The 16,734-nt window shown below is 42.6% G+C and overlaps 1 protein-coding gene and 1 pseudogene across 2 annotated transcripts in view; both read left to right on the forward strand.

Moving 5' to 3' along the window:
• The window catches only part of col22a1 (collagen, type XXII, alpha 1), a 419,868-nt gene that overhangs the window by 375,178 nt on the left and 27,956 nt on the right, over positions 1-16,734 (forward strand). For both annotated transcript variants that reach the window (XM_068031367.1, XM_068031368.1), the window contains 4 exons: positions 4,438-4,482; positions 5,853-5,906; positions 12,853-12,906; positions 14,878-14,931. In XM_068031367.1, the coding sequence (XP_067887468.1) occupies positions 4,438-4,482; positions 5,853-5,906; positions 12,853-12,906; positions 14,878-14,931 (207 nt within the window). The remainder of the gene's footprint in view (positions 1-4,437; positions 4,483-5,852; positions 5,907-12,852; positions 12,907-14,877; positions 14,932-16,734) is intronic.
• On the forward strand, positions 15,200-15,785 carry LOC137369677 (ubiquitin carboxyl-terminal hydrolase isozyme L1 pseudogene; annotated as a pseudogene).

The raw sequence follows: 16,734 nt of genomic DNA on the forward strand, positions 1-16,734 counted from the left end.
GCCTCAGAAGGTCATGAAGTAGAATCAATTTGGGTGGACGTTAGGAATAGCAGGAATCAGAAAACACTGGTGGGAATAGTTTACAGGTCCCCTGTAATATGATTGGAAAGAACATTAAGCAGGAAATTATTGCAGCTTGTAACAAAGGTAATGGGATGAATTTTACAGACCTTCCGACATCGTGGGACATGGCAGGGGGGCCTGGAAAATTCTTCCAGGAGAGGCCCGCCATGACCCCAACGCCGGAAAGGCACCGTCGCATTTTATCGGCGGCGTTGAGGCCTCGGTGCAGCCCCCCGCCACAAGGCAGTGGAGCCTTAATTTGCATATAATAATGAATGCAAATAAATGTTAAAAAACTTATCTTGACCGGGCGGCCATCCCACAATGACATTCTAGCCAGTAGCCAGAAGTCCCGTGCCTTCAGAACCCTGTTTGGGGAACCGAGGCGAGACACTGGTGGGGAGAGGGGAGGAGTTTAATTCTCAGGGTGGGTGGGGGGGGGGAGGTGAGGAACAGGGAGAACTATTATTATTGGTTGTGAGGATGATGGAAAGGGGTTGAGGGTCAAAGGTGCTGAAGTCAGTGGGGAAAAAGTTCAGAATATCAAAAGCTGTTTTTTGGGTGGATGTCTCAAATTATTAAATGAATACTCATTTGGGGGAGGGGTGAGAGAGGGGAATCATAGTAAAATTTAAAGTATTCTGCAGTTTTCTTTGAAACGGGACCTTTAAAAAGTTAAATGAGACTGAAGGGCCTGAAGCCCTTTAAAAATGGCACCAGTGCCTGTGCGGTAGCGCCGGATGCCGTTGCTGGGGACGGAGCGGCCGCCCCCTCTACGTCATTGGGGGTGGTGTTTCTGCCCCCTTCATTTAACTGAGCCCCTGCGCGAAATATCGCGAGGGCTCAGTGATGGCGCATTTGCGCCTGAAAACGTCATGATCAGAGCGCTCCGCCGCGGTGCGCTTATAAATTTCAGCCCAATGTATTAGTTGAGGGGGACTTTAATCTGCATATAGTCTGGGACAATCAAATTGGCAACAGTGGTCTAGAAAATGAATTTGTAGAATGTTTTTATGACAGTTTCTTGGAACAATACATTGTAGAACTGACTAGGGATAAAGCCATCTTAGATCTCGTATTGTGTAATGAAACAGGGTTAATTAGCAATGTCACAGTAAAAGATCCACTGGGAAATAGTAATCATTATACCATTGAATTTCATGTTAAGTTTGAAAATGACACATTTCAATTACAAACGAGAATCTTAAACTTAAACAAAGCGAATTACGAAAGTATAAGGGGAGAACTGGCTAAGGTTAATTCGGTACATAGACTGGAAGGTATGGTGGTAAATGAACAGTGGGAAATATTTAAGGAAACAATTCAAAGGGTTCAACAAAATTACATTCCGTTCAAAAACAAAAACTCATCAAGAAAGACCCATCCATGGCTCACTCAGGAAGTTAAGGAGCGTATTAGACTAAAAGAAGAGGTTTACAATGTTGCAAAATTGGTAGCAAGTCTGAGGATTAGCAGTGTTTTAGAAACCAGCGAAGGGCCACCAAAAAGTTGATTAAAAAAGGGAAAAAATAGAATGAGATTAAACTAGCCAGCAATGTAAAAACATTGTAAGAGCTTTTATAAGTACATAAAAAGGAAGAGAGCAGCTAAAGTAGACGTTGGTCCCTTAGAGGCAGAGACAGGAGAAACCATCATGGGGAATAAGGAAATGGCAGAGACATTGCATAAATATCTTGTGTTTGTCTTCACAGTAGAAAACACAAGTTCCATACCAGAAATAGGCAGTAACCTGGGGGCTAAAAAGAGTGAGAAAATTAAGGAAATTGATATCAGCCGAGAAAAAGTATTGGAGAAACATGAGGGACTAAAATCTGATAAGTCCCCGGGTTCTAAAAGAGATAGCTGCAGAGGTAGTGGATGCATCAGCTATGATTTTCCAGAATTCCTTAGATTCAGGAAGGGTCCCTTCAGATTGGAAGTTGGCAAATGTTACACTGCTTTTCAAGAAAGGAGGCAGAGAGAAAAGAAGAAACTGAAGCCAGTTAGCCTAACATCAGTCAATGGGAAGATGCTGGAAACAATTATTAAAGAAGTCTTGACTATGCACTTGGAAAAGCATAGTATGATTAGAACAAGTCAGCATGGTTTTACGAAAGGAAAATCCTGTTTGACAAATTTATTCGAAGTTTTTGAGGATGTAACTAGTTGGGTAGATACCTGGATTTCCAAAAGGCATTCGATAAAGTGCCACATAAAAGATGAATAAGCAATATAAGGGCTCATGGTTTTGGGGTTAATATGTGAGCATAGATAGAGCATTGGTTAACAGACAAGAAGCAGAGAGTGGGCATAAATAGGGCATTTTCAAGTTAGCAGACAGTGAGTAGTGGGGTGCCGCAAGAATCAGTGCTGGGGCCTCAGTTATTTACACTCTATATTAATGACTTGGATGACGAGACAGAGAGTAATGTATCTACGTTTGCTGATGATACAAAGCTCGGTGGAAAGGTAAGCTGCAGAGAGGACAAAGAGAGGCTGCAACGAGATATAGGCAGGTTAAGTGAGTGGGCAACAAGATGGCAGATGGGGTATAATGTAGGGAAGTGTGAAGTAGTTTACGTTGGTTGTAAAAATAGAAAAGCAGAATATTTTTTCAAAGGTGTGAGACTGGTAAGTGCAGATGTTCAGAGAGACTTGGGGATACTTGTACAAGGAATGCACAAAGTTAACATGCAGGTGCAGCAGGCTATTAGGAAGGCAAATGGCATGTTGGCCTTTATTGGAGTACAGGAATAAAGTCTTACTAAAATTATACAGGACTTTGGTGAGACCGCACCTGGAATACTGGGTTGAATTTTACAGCCCCCCGACATCGGGGGTTGTGGCGGTAGGGCCAGAAAATGCCTCCTGCAGAGGCCCACCATGGGCCTGGACGCCGGGAAGGCCCGGCCCGATATTGCCAGTGGTGGCAAGGCCTTGTGGAAGCTCCCCTGCTGCTCGGCGACAGGAACAGAACTTCATTATTTAAAAAATGCAAATTAATGAATTAATGACTTACCCGCTCCTGTCGTCCATTCCACTCCAATATTGTTGCCGATGGCTAGCACTTCCGCAGCTTCGGATCTCCATCCATTAGATCCACGGCGTAACACTGGTGGGAAGGGGGTGGGGGGAGCAGGTAAACATTTGTGTTGTGGGGGGGAGCGGGGTCAAACTAATATGATTGGTATAGGGGCTGGTGGGAAACGTTAAAGATAAAAGTTTATGAACTTAGGTGGGGGAGGGAGGAAGGTCAGGTACACAAGTTAAGTATTTTGGGGGGGAAGACGACAAGGAATGAACTATATAGTTATGGGGTGGGGGTGCTAGAAACAGTTATTTAATTTTTTAATATAAATTTAAAATGCAATGTCTCTTTTAAAATTTAAATTATAATGTAGGGCTCGAAGTCCTTTAAAAATGGCGTCGACGCCTGCACAGAGGCACCTGAAGCCGTTGCCGGGGATGGACCACCCGCCCCCTCCATGTCAGCTAGGGGGCGGTCTTCCCCACCCATTTAAGTGAGCTGCCACGCTGAATATCGCGGCGGCTCTGCGAAGTGAGGTCCAATCGGGCAGACCGCCATTTTGAAGCTCGCCACCGATCTCCAGCCCACTGTGTGCAGTTTTGGTCTCCACATTTAAGAAAGGATATATTTGCTCTGGAGGAGGTGCAGCGAAGATTTATTAAATTAGTCCCTGGGATGAAGGGATTGTTCTATGATGAGAGGCTGAGTAAATTGGGGCTATATTCTCTGAAGTTTAGAAGAATGAGCGGTGATCTAATTGAGACATACAACATTCTGGAAGGGCTTGATAGGGTATAAGCTGAGACACTGTTTCCACTGGTCAGGGAATCTAGAACACGGGGACACAGTCTCAGGATAAGGGACCAACCATTCAGGACTGAGATGAGGAGAAGTTACTACACTCAAAGGGTTGTGAATCTTTGGAATTCTCTACCCCAGGGGTGGTGGATGCTTCATCATTGAATACATTTAAGGCTGAAATAGATAGTTTTTTGGTCTCGCAGGGAATCAAGGGATATGGGGAGCAGGCAGGAAAGTGGAATTGAAGCCCAAGATCAGCCATGATCATACTGAATGGCGGAGCAGGCTCGAAGGGACATATGGTCTACTTCTGCTCCTATTTCTTGTGTTCTTGCATAACAATCTCATGTTTTCAACAATATTTTTCAGTTGTATTGCGGTTGATGGTTTATTTTATACCCAGATTCTTTGGCTTGGCTTCACGTGGTAGAATATTTGATAATTAGATACTACACCATGTTTAAATAAAGGAAGGATGGAACATAATATATCGCAAGAGGAAAGTATTTATTTGCATTATTGATTTGTAAACCTCTTTTACACAGGGTTTTAAAGGCCTTAAAGGTGCTGCTGGTTCAATGGGTCCTAGAGTAAGTATTGGAAATGTCAAACAAGCAAAAGCTTGAAATGCAGAGGGGAAACACGAAGTACTGCTTATATTATTTCAGAAAGCTCTTCTTGCATCACACACAAAAATGTGCTAATGTGCAGCCACTGGGACCTAGTGTCGCTGGACAATGGAGGGGAAAATCACCCAGGGTCCCTGTTTCTGTTCTTGCCAGAAAAGACAGTGGATGTTGTCTTACTGGGTCTCAGGAAGGTACTTAACATGATTCCATAGAATAGGCTACGACATGAGGTCCAAACCCATATGATAGATGGAAATGATGAAAATTTTTGGCAAATGGTTGGTCGATAGACAACAATGAATGCATGGGCAGTCATCTCATTGGCAGCCAATTACTAATGGAATGTCACAGGGGTAAAATTGGTCTATGCCAGCAGTGCCCAAAGATGCAACTCCATGCACATAAATTCAAAGGGATATAAGCTTGATCAGTTCATTTAGAAATGGCAATTCAATACAGGGAAATGTAAGGTTAAGAAATTTGGCAGAGGGAAGGTTGATGACCATTATGTTCTAAGTGGGAAAGTACTTCACTCATTGGAGCAGGAGAAAGATCTGGTCACTAAGACTAAGGGGAAGACTGTAAGGGAATATGAGACAAGTATTTAAAATTACATATTCTTATATTTCCAGTATAAAGTAGTTAGGCCTTAAAATAGTGCTAGGCCCAAAGATCAAACTCTTACAGGAGTGTGATCCTCTCTGCTGAGAAGACTTAAGATCCTGTCTACTACTCCTGTGCTGATAGAGAGACCCTAAACAAGTAGAAGTAGCTCAGCATGTTTTTGCTTGTGATGATTTGTCATTGACTGAAATATTGATGGCTTGGATCTCACTTTTCTTTCATAGAATATTAGCGGTTGATGATGTGAAAAAAAAACTTCAGCCATCAGTACTCGATTGATAGGCCTAGATCAATTCTGAGCCAAAATACTATGTAGGCCTCCTGCTCCTATGTTTGAGAAAACATTAAGAAGTTGATTTTTATTCTTTCATGGGTTGTGAGCGTCACTGGCAAGACCAGCATTTCTTGCCCATCCCTAACTGCCCTTGAACTGTGTGGCTTGCTAGGCCATTTCAGAGGGCAGTTAAGAGTCAATCACATTACTGTGGGTCTGGAGTCAAGTGTAGGCCAGACAAGGTAAGGACAGCAGATTTCCTTCCCAAAAGGACATTAGTGAACCGGATGGGTTTTTACAACGATTGGGAATAGTTTCATGGCACCGTTACTGAGAGTAGCTTTGAATTCCAGAGTTTTATTAATTAATTGAATTTAAATTCCACCAGCTGTCGAAGAGTCCTTTAAAATGAATGTGTATTCCTTTCTTACAGGGGGAAGCAGGAATAGTTGGGCCACCAGGTCAGCCAGGCTCATATGGGAAAGATGTAAGTTTCCAATTTTCCAAGAATTTATCTTTTGCAAAGCATGTATCTCTCTTGTGGTATTGTTGCCGGTTGGGAATTCGATCATATTGTGTGGGCCATCATTACATATCCTCTACTTCATGTTATTCATGTTACTCTCAGTTACAATGCAAAACATATCCATACACTAACATATGCAACTTGCTTGTACTTATATTGCTAATTTTGCCTTTAAGGATAAGAACATGAGCTGCATGCATACAAAGGCAAAATACTGTGGATGCTGGAAATTTGAAGTTTAAACAGAAAAATGCCAGGCAGCATCTGTGGAGAGAACTGTTTCCGCACTTAGTTGGACAACTGTCAAGGAACAAGAGAATAAGTGGAAACACAGATCACCTCATGGGCTTCTTGTGTTGAAACCATATTAATACTAATACTAATACTGACTGACAAAGATGCCAGTCAGTGATTGGATCAAGTCAGAATGTTATCAGAACCTCAGGTTCTGTTTGGTCTTGTAGCAGCTTTTCCTGATTCCTTGTAAATTGGTTTGAGTTTATTGCCATCACATATTGATTTAACGTCTTTTTTTTAATAGAGTAACAGAGGGCTGGAATTTTACACCCCTCCCCCACCCACCCCCCTGAAGGGGCAGGCTGGTGGTGACTCATAAAATTGAGTGGGAGATGCGGGGTGCCATTCCTAATGCCTTTCCGTCCCCGCTGCAAACTTACGAGGGGTGGCAGCAGCGAGAAGCAGCCCGTTTGTCCAGGCTAATCAAGGCCCTTAAGTGTCCAATTAACTGCCACTTAAGGGCCTCCTCCCGCCATTGCTGGTATTTTACCAGCAGCGAGCGGATGGTTGAGTTGCCCCAGAAGGTCGCCAATTAAAATCTGGCAGCCTCCTTGCAGGCCGGGGGATCCCGCCTGACCGGGCACCCTATGCCCCACAGAGGCCATCCCCCACACCCCACAGCCCAAGCACCCTCACCACACAACACTACCCCACTACCCCCCCACCCCCAACCTACCTCCCCCCCCCTTGCCTCACAGGCACCTGGCTGATTGACGGCGGCGAGGCCCCAAACACTTACCGTGTTTCTGGACTGGCGTCCCTCCTGCTGCTGAAACTGGGTGCAATCCCAGCAGTGGCCACTGCTCCCAGTGTGCTGCTGGGACTGAGAGCTGCCAGCCCGCTAATTGGCCAGAAACCCTTGGAGGCGGGACTTACTGCCTCAGACAGGTGGAAGTCCCGCCCGAGGCCAATTAAGGGCCTGGAGGGCGTAAAATCCTGGCGATGCTCCCAGGCTGGTGGATGTGGGCCTGCCCCTGATTTTTTTAGCTTGACGTAAAATTCCGGCCTAGGTGAAAGGCAAAGAAAATCAAGAAAATGTGGTAGATCCTTTTTAAGTTGTTTTTAGCCCCTTCCTATCTTCTCGGTAACCACCACCAGCCCTACAATACTCCAACTCTGCGTTCCTCCATTCAGGCCTCTTGTACATCCCTAATATCCTTCTATTAGTGGCCATGCCTTCAGTTGTCTAGGCCCAAGCTCTGGAATTCCATCCCTAAACCTGTCTGCTGCTCTATCCCTCTTCCACCAAGTTTTTGTGTACCTGTCCTAATATCTTCTCATGTAGCTTAGTGTCAAATTTCATCAGCTAATACTCCTGAGACGCACCTTGAGCTGTTTTACTACATCAAATGCACTATGTAAATCCAAGTTGTTATTTATATGAGCAACTTGGGTTACCATTTTGGCATCTAGCCCAATACTCCTTTCTCCGGCTTTGGTCACTCTTCTTTCCTTTCTCCTTTTTCTCTCACCCGTTTTTTACGAACAAATGAATTAGGAGCAGAAGTAGGCCATTCAGCCCCTCGAGCCTGCTCCGCCATTCAATAAGATCATGGCTGATCTGTTTGTGTCTCGAATTACACACTCCCATCTACCCCAATAACCCTTGATTACTTTGCCTGACAAGAATCTATCTACCTCTGTCTTAAAAATATTCAATGACCCCGCCTCCACCACCTTCTGAGGCAGAGAGTTCCAAAGTCACACAACCCTCTGAGAGAAGAAATTTCTCCTCATCTCTGTCCTAAAAGAGCAACCCCTAATTTTAAAACAGTGCCCCCTAGTTCTGGACTTCCCCACAAGAAGAAACATCCTTTCTACATCCACCTTGTAAAGACTGTTCAGGAATTTACAGACTTCAATCAAATCTCCCCTCACTCTTCTAAACTCCAGTAAAAATAAGCCCAATCTGTTGAACCTTTCCTCATAAAACAATCCACTCATTCCAGGTCTAGTAAATCTCCTTTGAACCACCTCCAATGCCTTTACATCCTTCCTTAAATAAGGAGACCAAAACTGCACACAATATTCGGGATGTGGTCTCATCAATGCCCTGTATAACTGAAGCATCACATCCTTACTTCTATTTTCCATTCCTCTCGAAATAAAGTATTCTTTATGACTTGCTGTACCTGCATTCGAACATTTTGTGACTTATGCAGGAGAACACCTAGATCCCTCTGCACCTCGGAATTCTGCAGTCATTCTCCATTTAAGTAATACTCTGCTTTTTTATTCTTCCTGCCAAAGTGAACAACTTCACATTTTCCCACATTATGCTCCATCTGCTAGATTTTTGCCCACTCACTCAATCTATCTATAGCGATCTGCAACCTCCTTATGTCCCCTTCACAACATACTTTCCTACCTATCTTTGTGTCATCTGCAAATTTAGCTACCAAGCCATTGCTCCCATAATCTAAGTCATTGATATAAATTGTAAAAAGTTGAGGCCCCAGCACAAACCCTTGCGGGACTTAACTCGTCACATCCTGCCATTCAGAAAAGGACCCATTTATGCATACTCTCTGTTTTCTGCCAGTCAGCCAATCTTCTATCCATGCTAATGTGTTACCCCCTACACAATGAGCTCCTACTCTGCACAATAACCTTTTATGTGGCACCTTGTCAAATGCCTTCTAGAAATCCAAGTACAGTACATCAACGGGCTTCCCTTTATCCACAGTGCATGTTACTCCTTCAAAGAACTCCAATAAATTGGTTAAACATGATTTCCCTTTCATAAAACCATGCTGATGATTCCCGATTACCTTGAGTTTTTCTAAGTGCCCAGCTCTAGCCTCCTTAATGATCAATTTCAACACCTTCCCCAGGACAGATGTCAAGCTAACTGGCCTATAGTTACCTGTTTTCTGTCTCGCCCCCTTCTTGAATAGGGGGGATACATTTGCTACTTTCCAGTCTGTTGGAACCTTTCCAGAATCCAGCGAATTTTGAAAAATTAACACCAACGCATCTACTACCTCATTAGCCACCTCTTTTAAGACCCTAAGATGAAGCCCATCAGGACCCGGAGACATGTCAGTCCGCAGCTCCAACTGTTTGATCAGTACCGTTTCCCTGGTGATTGTAATTTCACCAAGTTCCACTCTTCCTTTTTCCTGTTGATTTGCAGCTATTACTGGAATTTTTTTTGTATCCTCTATAGTAAAGACAGAAGCAAAATATTTGCTCATTTCATCCATTTCCTTACTTTCCACTATTAACTCCCCACTCTCACTCTCTAGAGGACCTTTACTTGCTCTTTTCCTTTTTAAATACCTGTAGAAACTCTATCTGTTTTTACATTTCTAGCTAGCTTCCTCTCATACTCTAATTTCTTTCTCCTGATGAACCTTTTAGTCATTCTCTGCTGCTCTTTATATTAGATTAGATTAGAGATACAGCACTGAAACAGGCCCTTCGGCCCACCGAGTCTGTGCCGAACATCAACCACCCATTTATACTAATCCTACACTAATCCCATATTCCTACCAAACATCCCCACCTGTCCCTATATTTCCCTACCACCTACCTATACTAGTGACAATTTATAATGGCCAATTTACCTATCAACCTGCAAGTCTTTTGGCTTGTGGGAGGAAACCGGAGCACCCGGAGAAAACCCACGCAGACACAGGGAGAACTTGCAAACTCCACGCAGGCAGTACCCGGAATCGAACCCGGGTCCCTGGAGCTGTGAGGCTGCGGTGCTAACCACTGCGCCACCAATTATCTGACCTGCCACTCATCTTTGCGCAATTATATGTGTTTTCCTTAAATTTGATGCTTTCCTTAACTTCTTTAGTTAACCACGGATGGTGGGTCCTCCCCTTAGAATTTTTCTTTATTGTAGGAATATAATTATTCTGAGTATTCAGAAATATTTCCTTAAATGTCTGCCATTACTTCTCTATTGATCTATCTCCTAACCTAGTAATGCAGTTCACTTCAGCTTCCCTTTTCTCTTCCCACTTGCCCAATAAAAGGTGAAAATTTATTTTCTTAGCATCTTTGTCAGCCAGGATTATCAAGTCCACTTACCGCACCTAAAATTTGATGAGAGTTTTCGCCATCTCGCACCATAATTTTCAACGCCTAAAATAAAAAGGGGAAGCTCCACCATAAATGGAATATCTGCCATTTTTTGCAGAGGTTATAGCTGGTCTCCTACTGGAGTCAAACCAGGAAACCATAAGAACCTCCATAGAAATTCATGGTCTATCCATCTCCCTATCTGCAGCCTTCCTCTTATTGTGCAAGGCTTGAGTCCTTCTTTAATAAACCTATTGTTCCTCTCTATGGCTTCTTCCACATTCTTCACTGGGCCCATCATGGCACACATTACTGAATCTCACAAAGCAGCATCTATTACTGTTCCATTCTCTGTTCTCAGTGGATCTTTTGGCAAAGGCATTCCTCATGGATAAATTTCTTCAACTTCCTCCTCATCCCATACACTCCCTCCTCTACTGCCCACCCGATCATAAGTACTGATCTATAATCGCCTTCAATCTATACTTCCTTTTCTCATTAATTCTCAGGATGTGGACGTTGCTGACAAGGCTGGCCTTTATTGCTCATCCCTAATTGCCCCATGTAAGTCGGAATGGGCCTTCTTTTAAACAGTTTCAATAGAAGCCTGATATAACTGAGTGGCTTGCTTGATCAGTTCTGAAGGCAGTTAAGAGTAAATGACTTTGGTTGGACTCGAGTCACATAAAGGCCATGACCTGATAAGGGTGTCCGGTCTCCTATACCTGAAGGGCACTGGTTAAATAGGCGTGTTTTTATGACAATCTGATAGCTTCATGCTCACTTTTTAGTGATACCAACATTTTATTTCCAGAGTTTTCAAAAACCGAATTAAAATCCTCAATCTGCCACGGTAGGATTTGAACTTATATACTCTGGATTATTAATTTAGCCCTGTTAGTGATCCAGTAACATAACCATACCTGGACTACCAAGGGGAAGGTTTTCACTAGCTCTGCTGGATCAAAATGGGGCTATAGCATCCCAGATATCAGAGTGCCATGCTAGCTCCCCACCTGCCATGAATGAGGCACATTAATTTTGTCATGAACATTGATTTTAAACTGTTACTGGAGTGAAGAAAGAACTTGTTAAAAATATCAGCTGTGGCTGGAAAAGACATTTGCATATTAACAGACGGTGATTAGAAGGCCAAAGGACCATTCCTTGACACATTCAACCTACAATGGACCTTGATCACCAGGTGTTGTGTGTAAGAAGAGTTTTCCAGAGACTGCTAAGGTGATACAATCCAAGATGTGGTCAGACCAGTTAGTCACATGACTAACCTGCTTGGCAACCTGCGTTTTTCTGAATTGTGCAAACAGTTTGAACTGAGAGTGTCTGTTTGCTTCTGGACTGAGGAGATCTCTCCTGTCTGCTCCCATCTCTTTCTCACAAGCCTCAGACTTAACTGAAGACACATTAACCCCAAGAGAGAAAAGTCTCCTACAGTGAACAAGGTTTCAGAAGAACACTGGGTCCCAATGAAAAGCTAGATCTACCTACAATCAGAGACTCCACAGTGAGCTCAAAGATCCGTAACAAAACCCTCTTCAGAGATTGCCTCAAACCTTTCCACTTTATTTCTTCTGCTCTGTTCTGACTCTATCCGCATGTGTGTGTCATGTGTATCCATAGGCGTTAACTGAATTCGAGGTTAAGTTTAAGTTTAATAAATTTCAACCTTTCTTCTTGAAACCTAAGAAAACCTGTTTGTGCTGGTTTCTTTGACTTATAATTGAAAGTGGTGAACAAGGATTCACCAAGGGGGAGCTAAAAACACAGTGTGTTTAAAATGAAACCCTGTTACGGTAAGACCAGGTGAAGGCTGAGAGGGACCCTTAGACACCTTTCGCACCTGGTCCGAATAGGAATGATAAAACGTATTGCTCCACTTATACTCACAATCGATCTGAGACTATGCTTTTAAAAAAATATATATAAACATCTAAAACTATGTTTTTGGTTTGAGACATCATTAAGTTTTTAGTAGGAGCTTCCAAAATGGCATGAGAGATCTCTGAATGGCTAGGAGCTCAGTATCCTGCTGTGAAACACCTCATCATTACTCTCAATACTGAGTGAGGCCCATCCCATACACTGCGTGTGGTTGAGGTTCTAGATTGTACCAGCAGGCTGAATTATGAGTGGAATGGGTTGTGGGAAAACATTTTATCTCAGGAGCAGCAACTCCAACAATGCAGTTCAGCAATTCTCTAGAATGTCAGTGAATATTATGAGCTCAGGTCAGTGCTTGGAGCTCAATAAACTTTGTGGCCCAGAGTCGGGAATGCTATCAACTGAGCCAAGGGGACATGATACAGCAGTGGAATTGGTGTGGCGAGCTAGTGTTCTAGTGGATGGTGAAGTAATGTGCCAGGCAGCAACAATGAAATCTAATGCTGGAAATAAAAAAATCCTCCAGTTGACCTTGAGAATCTACAGTTACTGGGTCACTTTGGGCCTCAAAATGCTACTTTAATAACAAGCTTATATCCCATCAATGTACTTAAAGTATTCTGCTTGTTTTTACTGCACTGTTTTTATTATGGGTCACTGTTTATATTTTTAGGGTGAACAAGGACCTCCAGGACCTCAGGGTCCTCCTGGATTAAGAGGGGATCAGGTAAGATGTATGCATGTCAGGGAGAGTTCAGGGGGAACCATTACTTGTTGTCTAAAGCCTTGGAACCTCTTTATGGCCTGATTGAAGTTAACCAACATACTAAATATTAAAGTGCTGACTCAAAACTCTTTTCAATGTGACAGAATAGCCAGAATAGTTAACTTTTGAACAGTTCAGTTAAAAGATTAAAATATTGCACATTCAGAAAAGCAAAGAATTTCCTTAAGGAAATAAAAGTAAAATATTCCGGTTGCTCAAAATCTGAAATAAAAACAGAAAGTGCTGGAAATATTCAGCAGATCTGTGGAGAGAGAAACAGAGTTAAAGTTTCAGTTTGTTGACCTTTCACAGTTCTGATGAAAGGTCATCAACTTGAAACTTCAATTTCCTTAGGAGTTTTATACATTTCCTCGACTACGTCAATTGTTGGGCTCAACAATTTCCGATGTTTTACATCAACAGTTAACATTTTTTGATTGATTGGGTTTACAATTTATAAACCATAGAATGTGATGGAATCATTTAGTCTATTCTAATCAACAATTTAATCCATGTACAACTGAACCGTACAAACTGGTTCACTCAGTTATTTTAGCATCCAACTCCTTAAGTACATTAGCCCACTGCTACACTTAACAAGGCAATCTATATGAAGGTGGAAATGTTTAGGATAGTGCATCAGTCCCTTATATTGTGCACCACCTTTTTTTGAGTCTTTGCATCAAAGCTTCCATCTGTTTGCCTAAAAAAGTAGTTTTCGTCACTCTAAAACACGGGAATGCCAAAGGCTGATTTTGCTGGACAAAATCAGCCTTTAGCTTTCCAGCACTATTTCAGATGCTTAGCTGCTTCACAATTACAGTTGCAACAGTTTAAGTGGACTAGTACTCCTCCCATTTCACTGGCTTCACATGTTGCATGAGTCATATAGTTCACATTTTAGCCCAGCAGACTGAAAACAGCAAAGTCTTGAACAAACCAGCAGACATAAATTGCCCCAATAGTTTTCAGTAACCCTTCATTCTTAGTAACTTCTGGGCTCAAGACAGATAAACAGAAATGCTAAGTATGTGGTTTTGTTAGTCTCTGAGCCAGTTTTACTCTGAAGTTATCCTGACTCCATGGCATAACTCCAGCAGGTAGGGGTGATATAATTAGACTTTGGAAGGTACTGAAAGAATTAGTTGGATTTTGACTGCTGATGTCAAGTCAACTGAAATAAAAATTGTGGGAGTTGTACAATCAGCTGTTGATGCAATATTACCTATGTTACACTATCGCACAAAATCAAAATCTACCTGATTGTTTCTAGATATTGGTAAATCAGTAACAAGGAGATGTAGCTTGGAGATTATCCCAGAAAAACAAAGCGGCAATTCGAATAAATGTTTTTATACAATGGGTTTTTTAAAACATGGAATGCTTTCCTATGAGTGGCTATTGAGACAGACTATAACATAATTAAAAAAAAGATTGCGGTATAGAGCTGTCACTGCACAGACACCACAGGGCAAATTGCTTTCTTTTGTGTGCGTTCTGTAATTCTGTGATGACCGAGTTTCCACATGTGTCAGACACACCAAAACAAAATGCCACATATGGAGTCGTACTCTGAGTGAGCACTGACTTGATAGAGGTCTTCAGGATCATGAAGGTTTACAATGGAGTAAATAGAGAGAGATTGTTTCCATGAGCTGATGCAATGACGAGAAGACACAGATTTAAGGTAATCACAGAAATAATTAATGGGTGTTTAGAAGAGGTTAATTAATATGGAGGGCGGGGTAGAATATGTAATTCACTACCAAAACTATTATTGAAATAGAGTCTAAGGGAATTAAATAGTTGTTTAAATAAAAGGAATATTTCAGGGCATTGGGAGCAAGCAGGAATGCAATAAGATTAGATGGGTCGTGTGGAGAAAAACATTAGTGCAGACAAGTATATATGAAATATGTATTGTGTTTATAGGGTAAAAGTGGTCCTCCCGGTCCTGAAGGAAAGACTGGTATTCCGGGTCTCCAGGTAAGACCCACCGTTAATTTTTGTTATATTCTGTTATGGTGGTACAGGATTTCCCTAAAGAAAGCGGATGCTATACAGGAAATTAAGCAGACCATCATATAGGGATGCTGAAGCTACATCTTTTGAGAGGGAAAATAGTGGGACCAATTTCCCTGTCCTTTACACCTGAATTTCTGGGGGCTCTCCATTTTTGTACGCATATATCGACACAGTGAGTGGCTGGAGACAGGCTTTCTGCGCACACTACAGGGCCTGAAACACGGTAGCAATGGAATGGAAAGCATTGGAAATCAACCCTGAGATGCTGAATAAATGTTTGTCCCATCTGGGTGTGGCATCGAGCTGGAAAGTCGTGGATGTTTTTGGTTTAGAAAATGAATCCATCTCCATGGTGCCGACGCCAGTGTGTGCTTTAATGTTGCTGTTTCCCCTAAGTCAACAACATGAATCCCACAGGGAACGTCAAAAGTCGGAACTAGGTGCAAAGGATATTGACCCTCGAATCTACTTCTTGAGGCAGACAATTTCAAATTCCTGTGGAACTGTTGGGCTTATTAACACTGTTGCCAACAATCAAGATAAACTTGACTTTGTGGAAGGCTCTGCTTTGAAGAAGTTTCTGAATGAAACTATAGATCTCTCGGCAGAGGAAAGAGCCTAGCAATTGGAACAAAATGAGGAGACGTGCAGCACATGATGACACTGCAGAGGAGGGAGAGTGTCGGGTGCAAGGAGATGGTACAAACTTCCATTTTATCACCTTTGTTGGTGTAGATGGGCACCTCTATGAACTAGGTAGAAGAATGCCATTCCCTATTGACCAAGGAGAAACATCAAATGATGGAATAGAGTAGGGCTTGAACATGGGTTGAGGTCCAGTATTGAGATTTAAATGAGGCAGCCCAGTCTCCTGTTGCAGCATCTATCGGGGTGCTTACATGCAAGGCATCCCAGGAAGCTAGAATCAGATTTGCACCAGGATGTTGCTTAGTGAAGGGCCCAACGGCTAGATGAAGGGGTTTGATAAAGTTAAGTTATACCTTTTCATTTGGGAAATATGGATCTTTGGGCCAAACAGCTCTCCAACATCAGACAGGACAGCTCCAAAGTCAGCAGTTGGACCACAAATGTGGGTTTCTCAGACCTGTAGCTGTGCTGTTCTTTTCTCCCTGATTTGCCATGGAAAATGCCTGCATCGCCAGTAGTGCAAACGTGTTCACAATCTGCTTACCAAATTTGGCTGCCACTTAGCCTGGACATGTGCAGGCCGCAAAAAATTGGCTCCTTAGTGCCACATTTTTCGGTGATACATGTACAATTTTGGCTCCAAAATGCCATCCTCGGTGCGAGCACATACTTTTGATTCAAACAGTACTGGACATCATTTTAGTGAGGGCAATTAGTGTTTATGTGCACAGGGAGCATCCGTCAGAAATACGCAGAGCAGTGAGATTGTAACGCCAATCAATGTGTAACACTGATTTGAACCAGCACTGGCATTTTGGAGCTCAACACTCCAGCTAACGCTGTCTCTTAAATGCGCATAGCTGAACACGCAGTCAGCAGCAGGAAGGAAATCCCCACCAATGCCATTTAGAGGGATCATAGACTACTTTCAGGTTAGTTGCTAATTGATTTCTACAGGCTGTCACTGCCATTATAGAAGCATTTGGTGGTTTTAAGTGTTGCTTAAAGTTGCTGAAGTCTACAGGGAGTGGTGCGGCAGGTCCTGACTTCAAGGATTCTGCACAAACAACTTGCTCCCAGACAGGGATGCAATAGTATGCATTCCCCTTGGACTAC

This window comes from Heterodontus francisci, chromosome 5 (assembly GCF_036365525.1).
Source record: "Heterodontus francisci isolate sHetFra1 chromosome 5, sHetFra1.hap1, whole genome shotgun sequence".
Lineage (NCBI taxonomy): Eukaryota > Metazoa > Chordata > Chondrichthyes > Heterodontiformes > Heterodontidae > Heterodontus > Heterodontus francisci.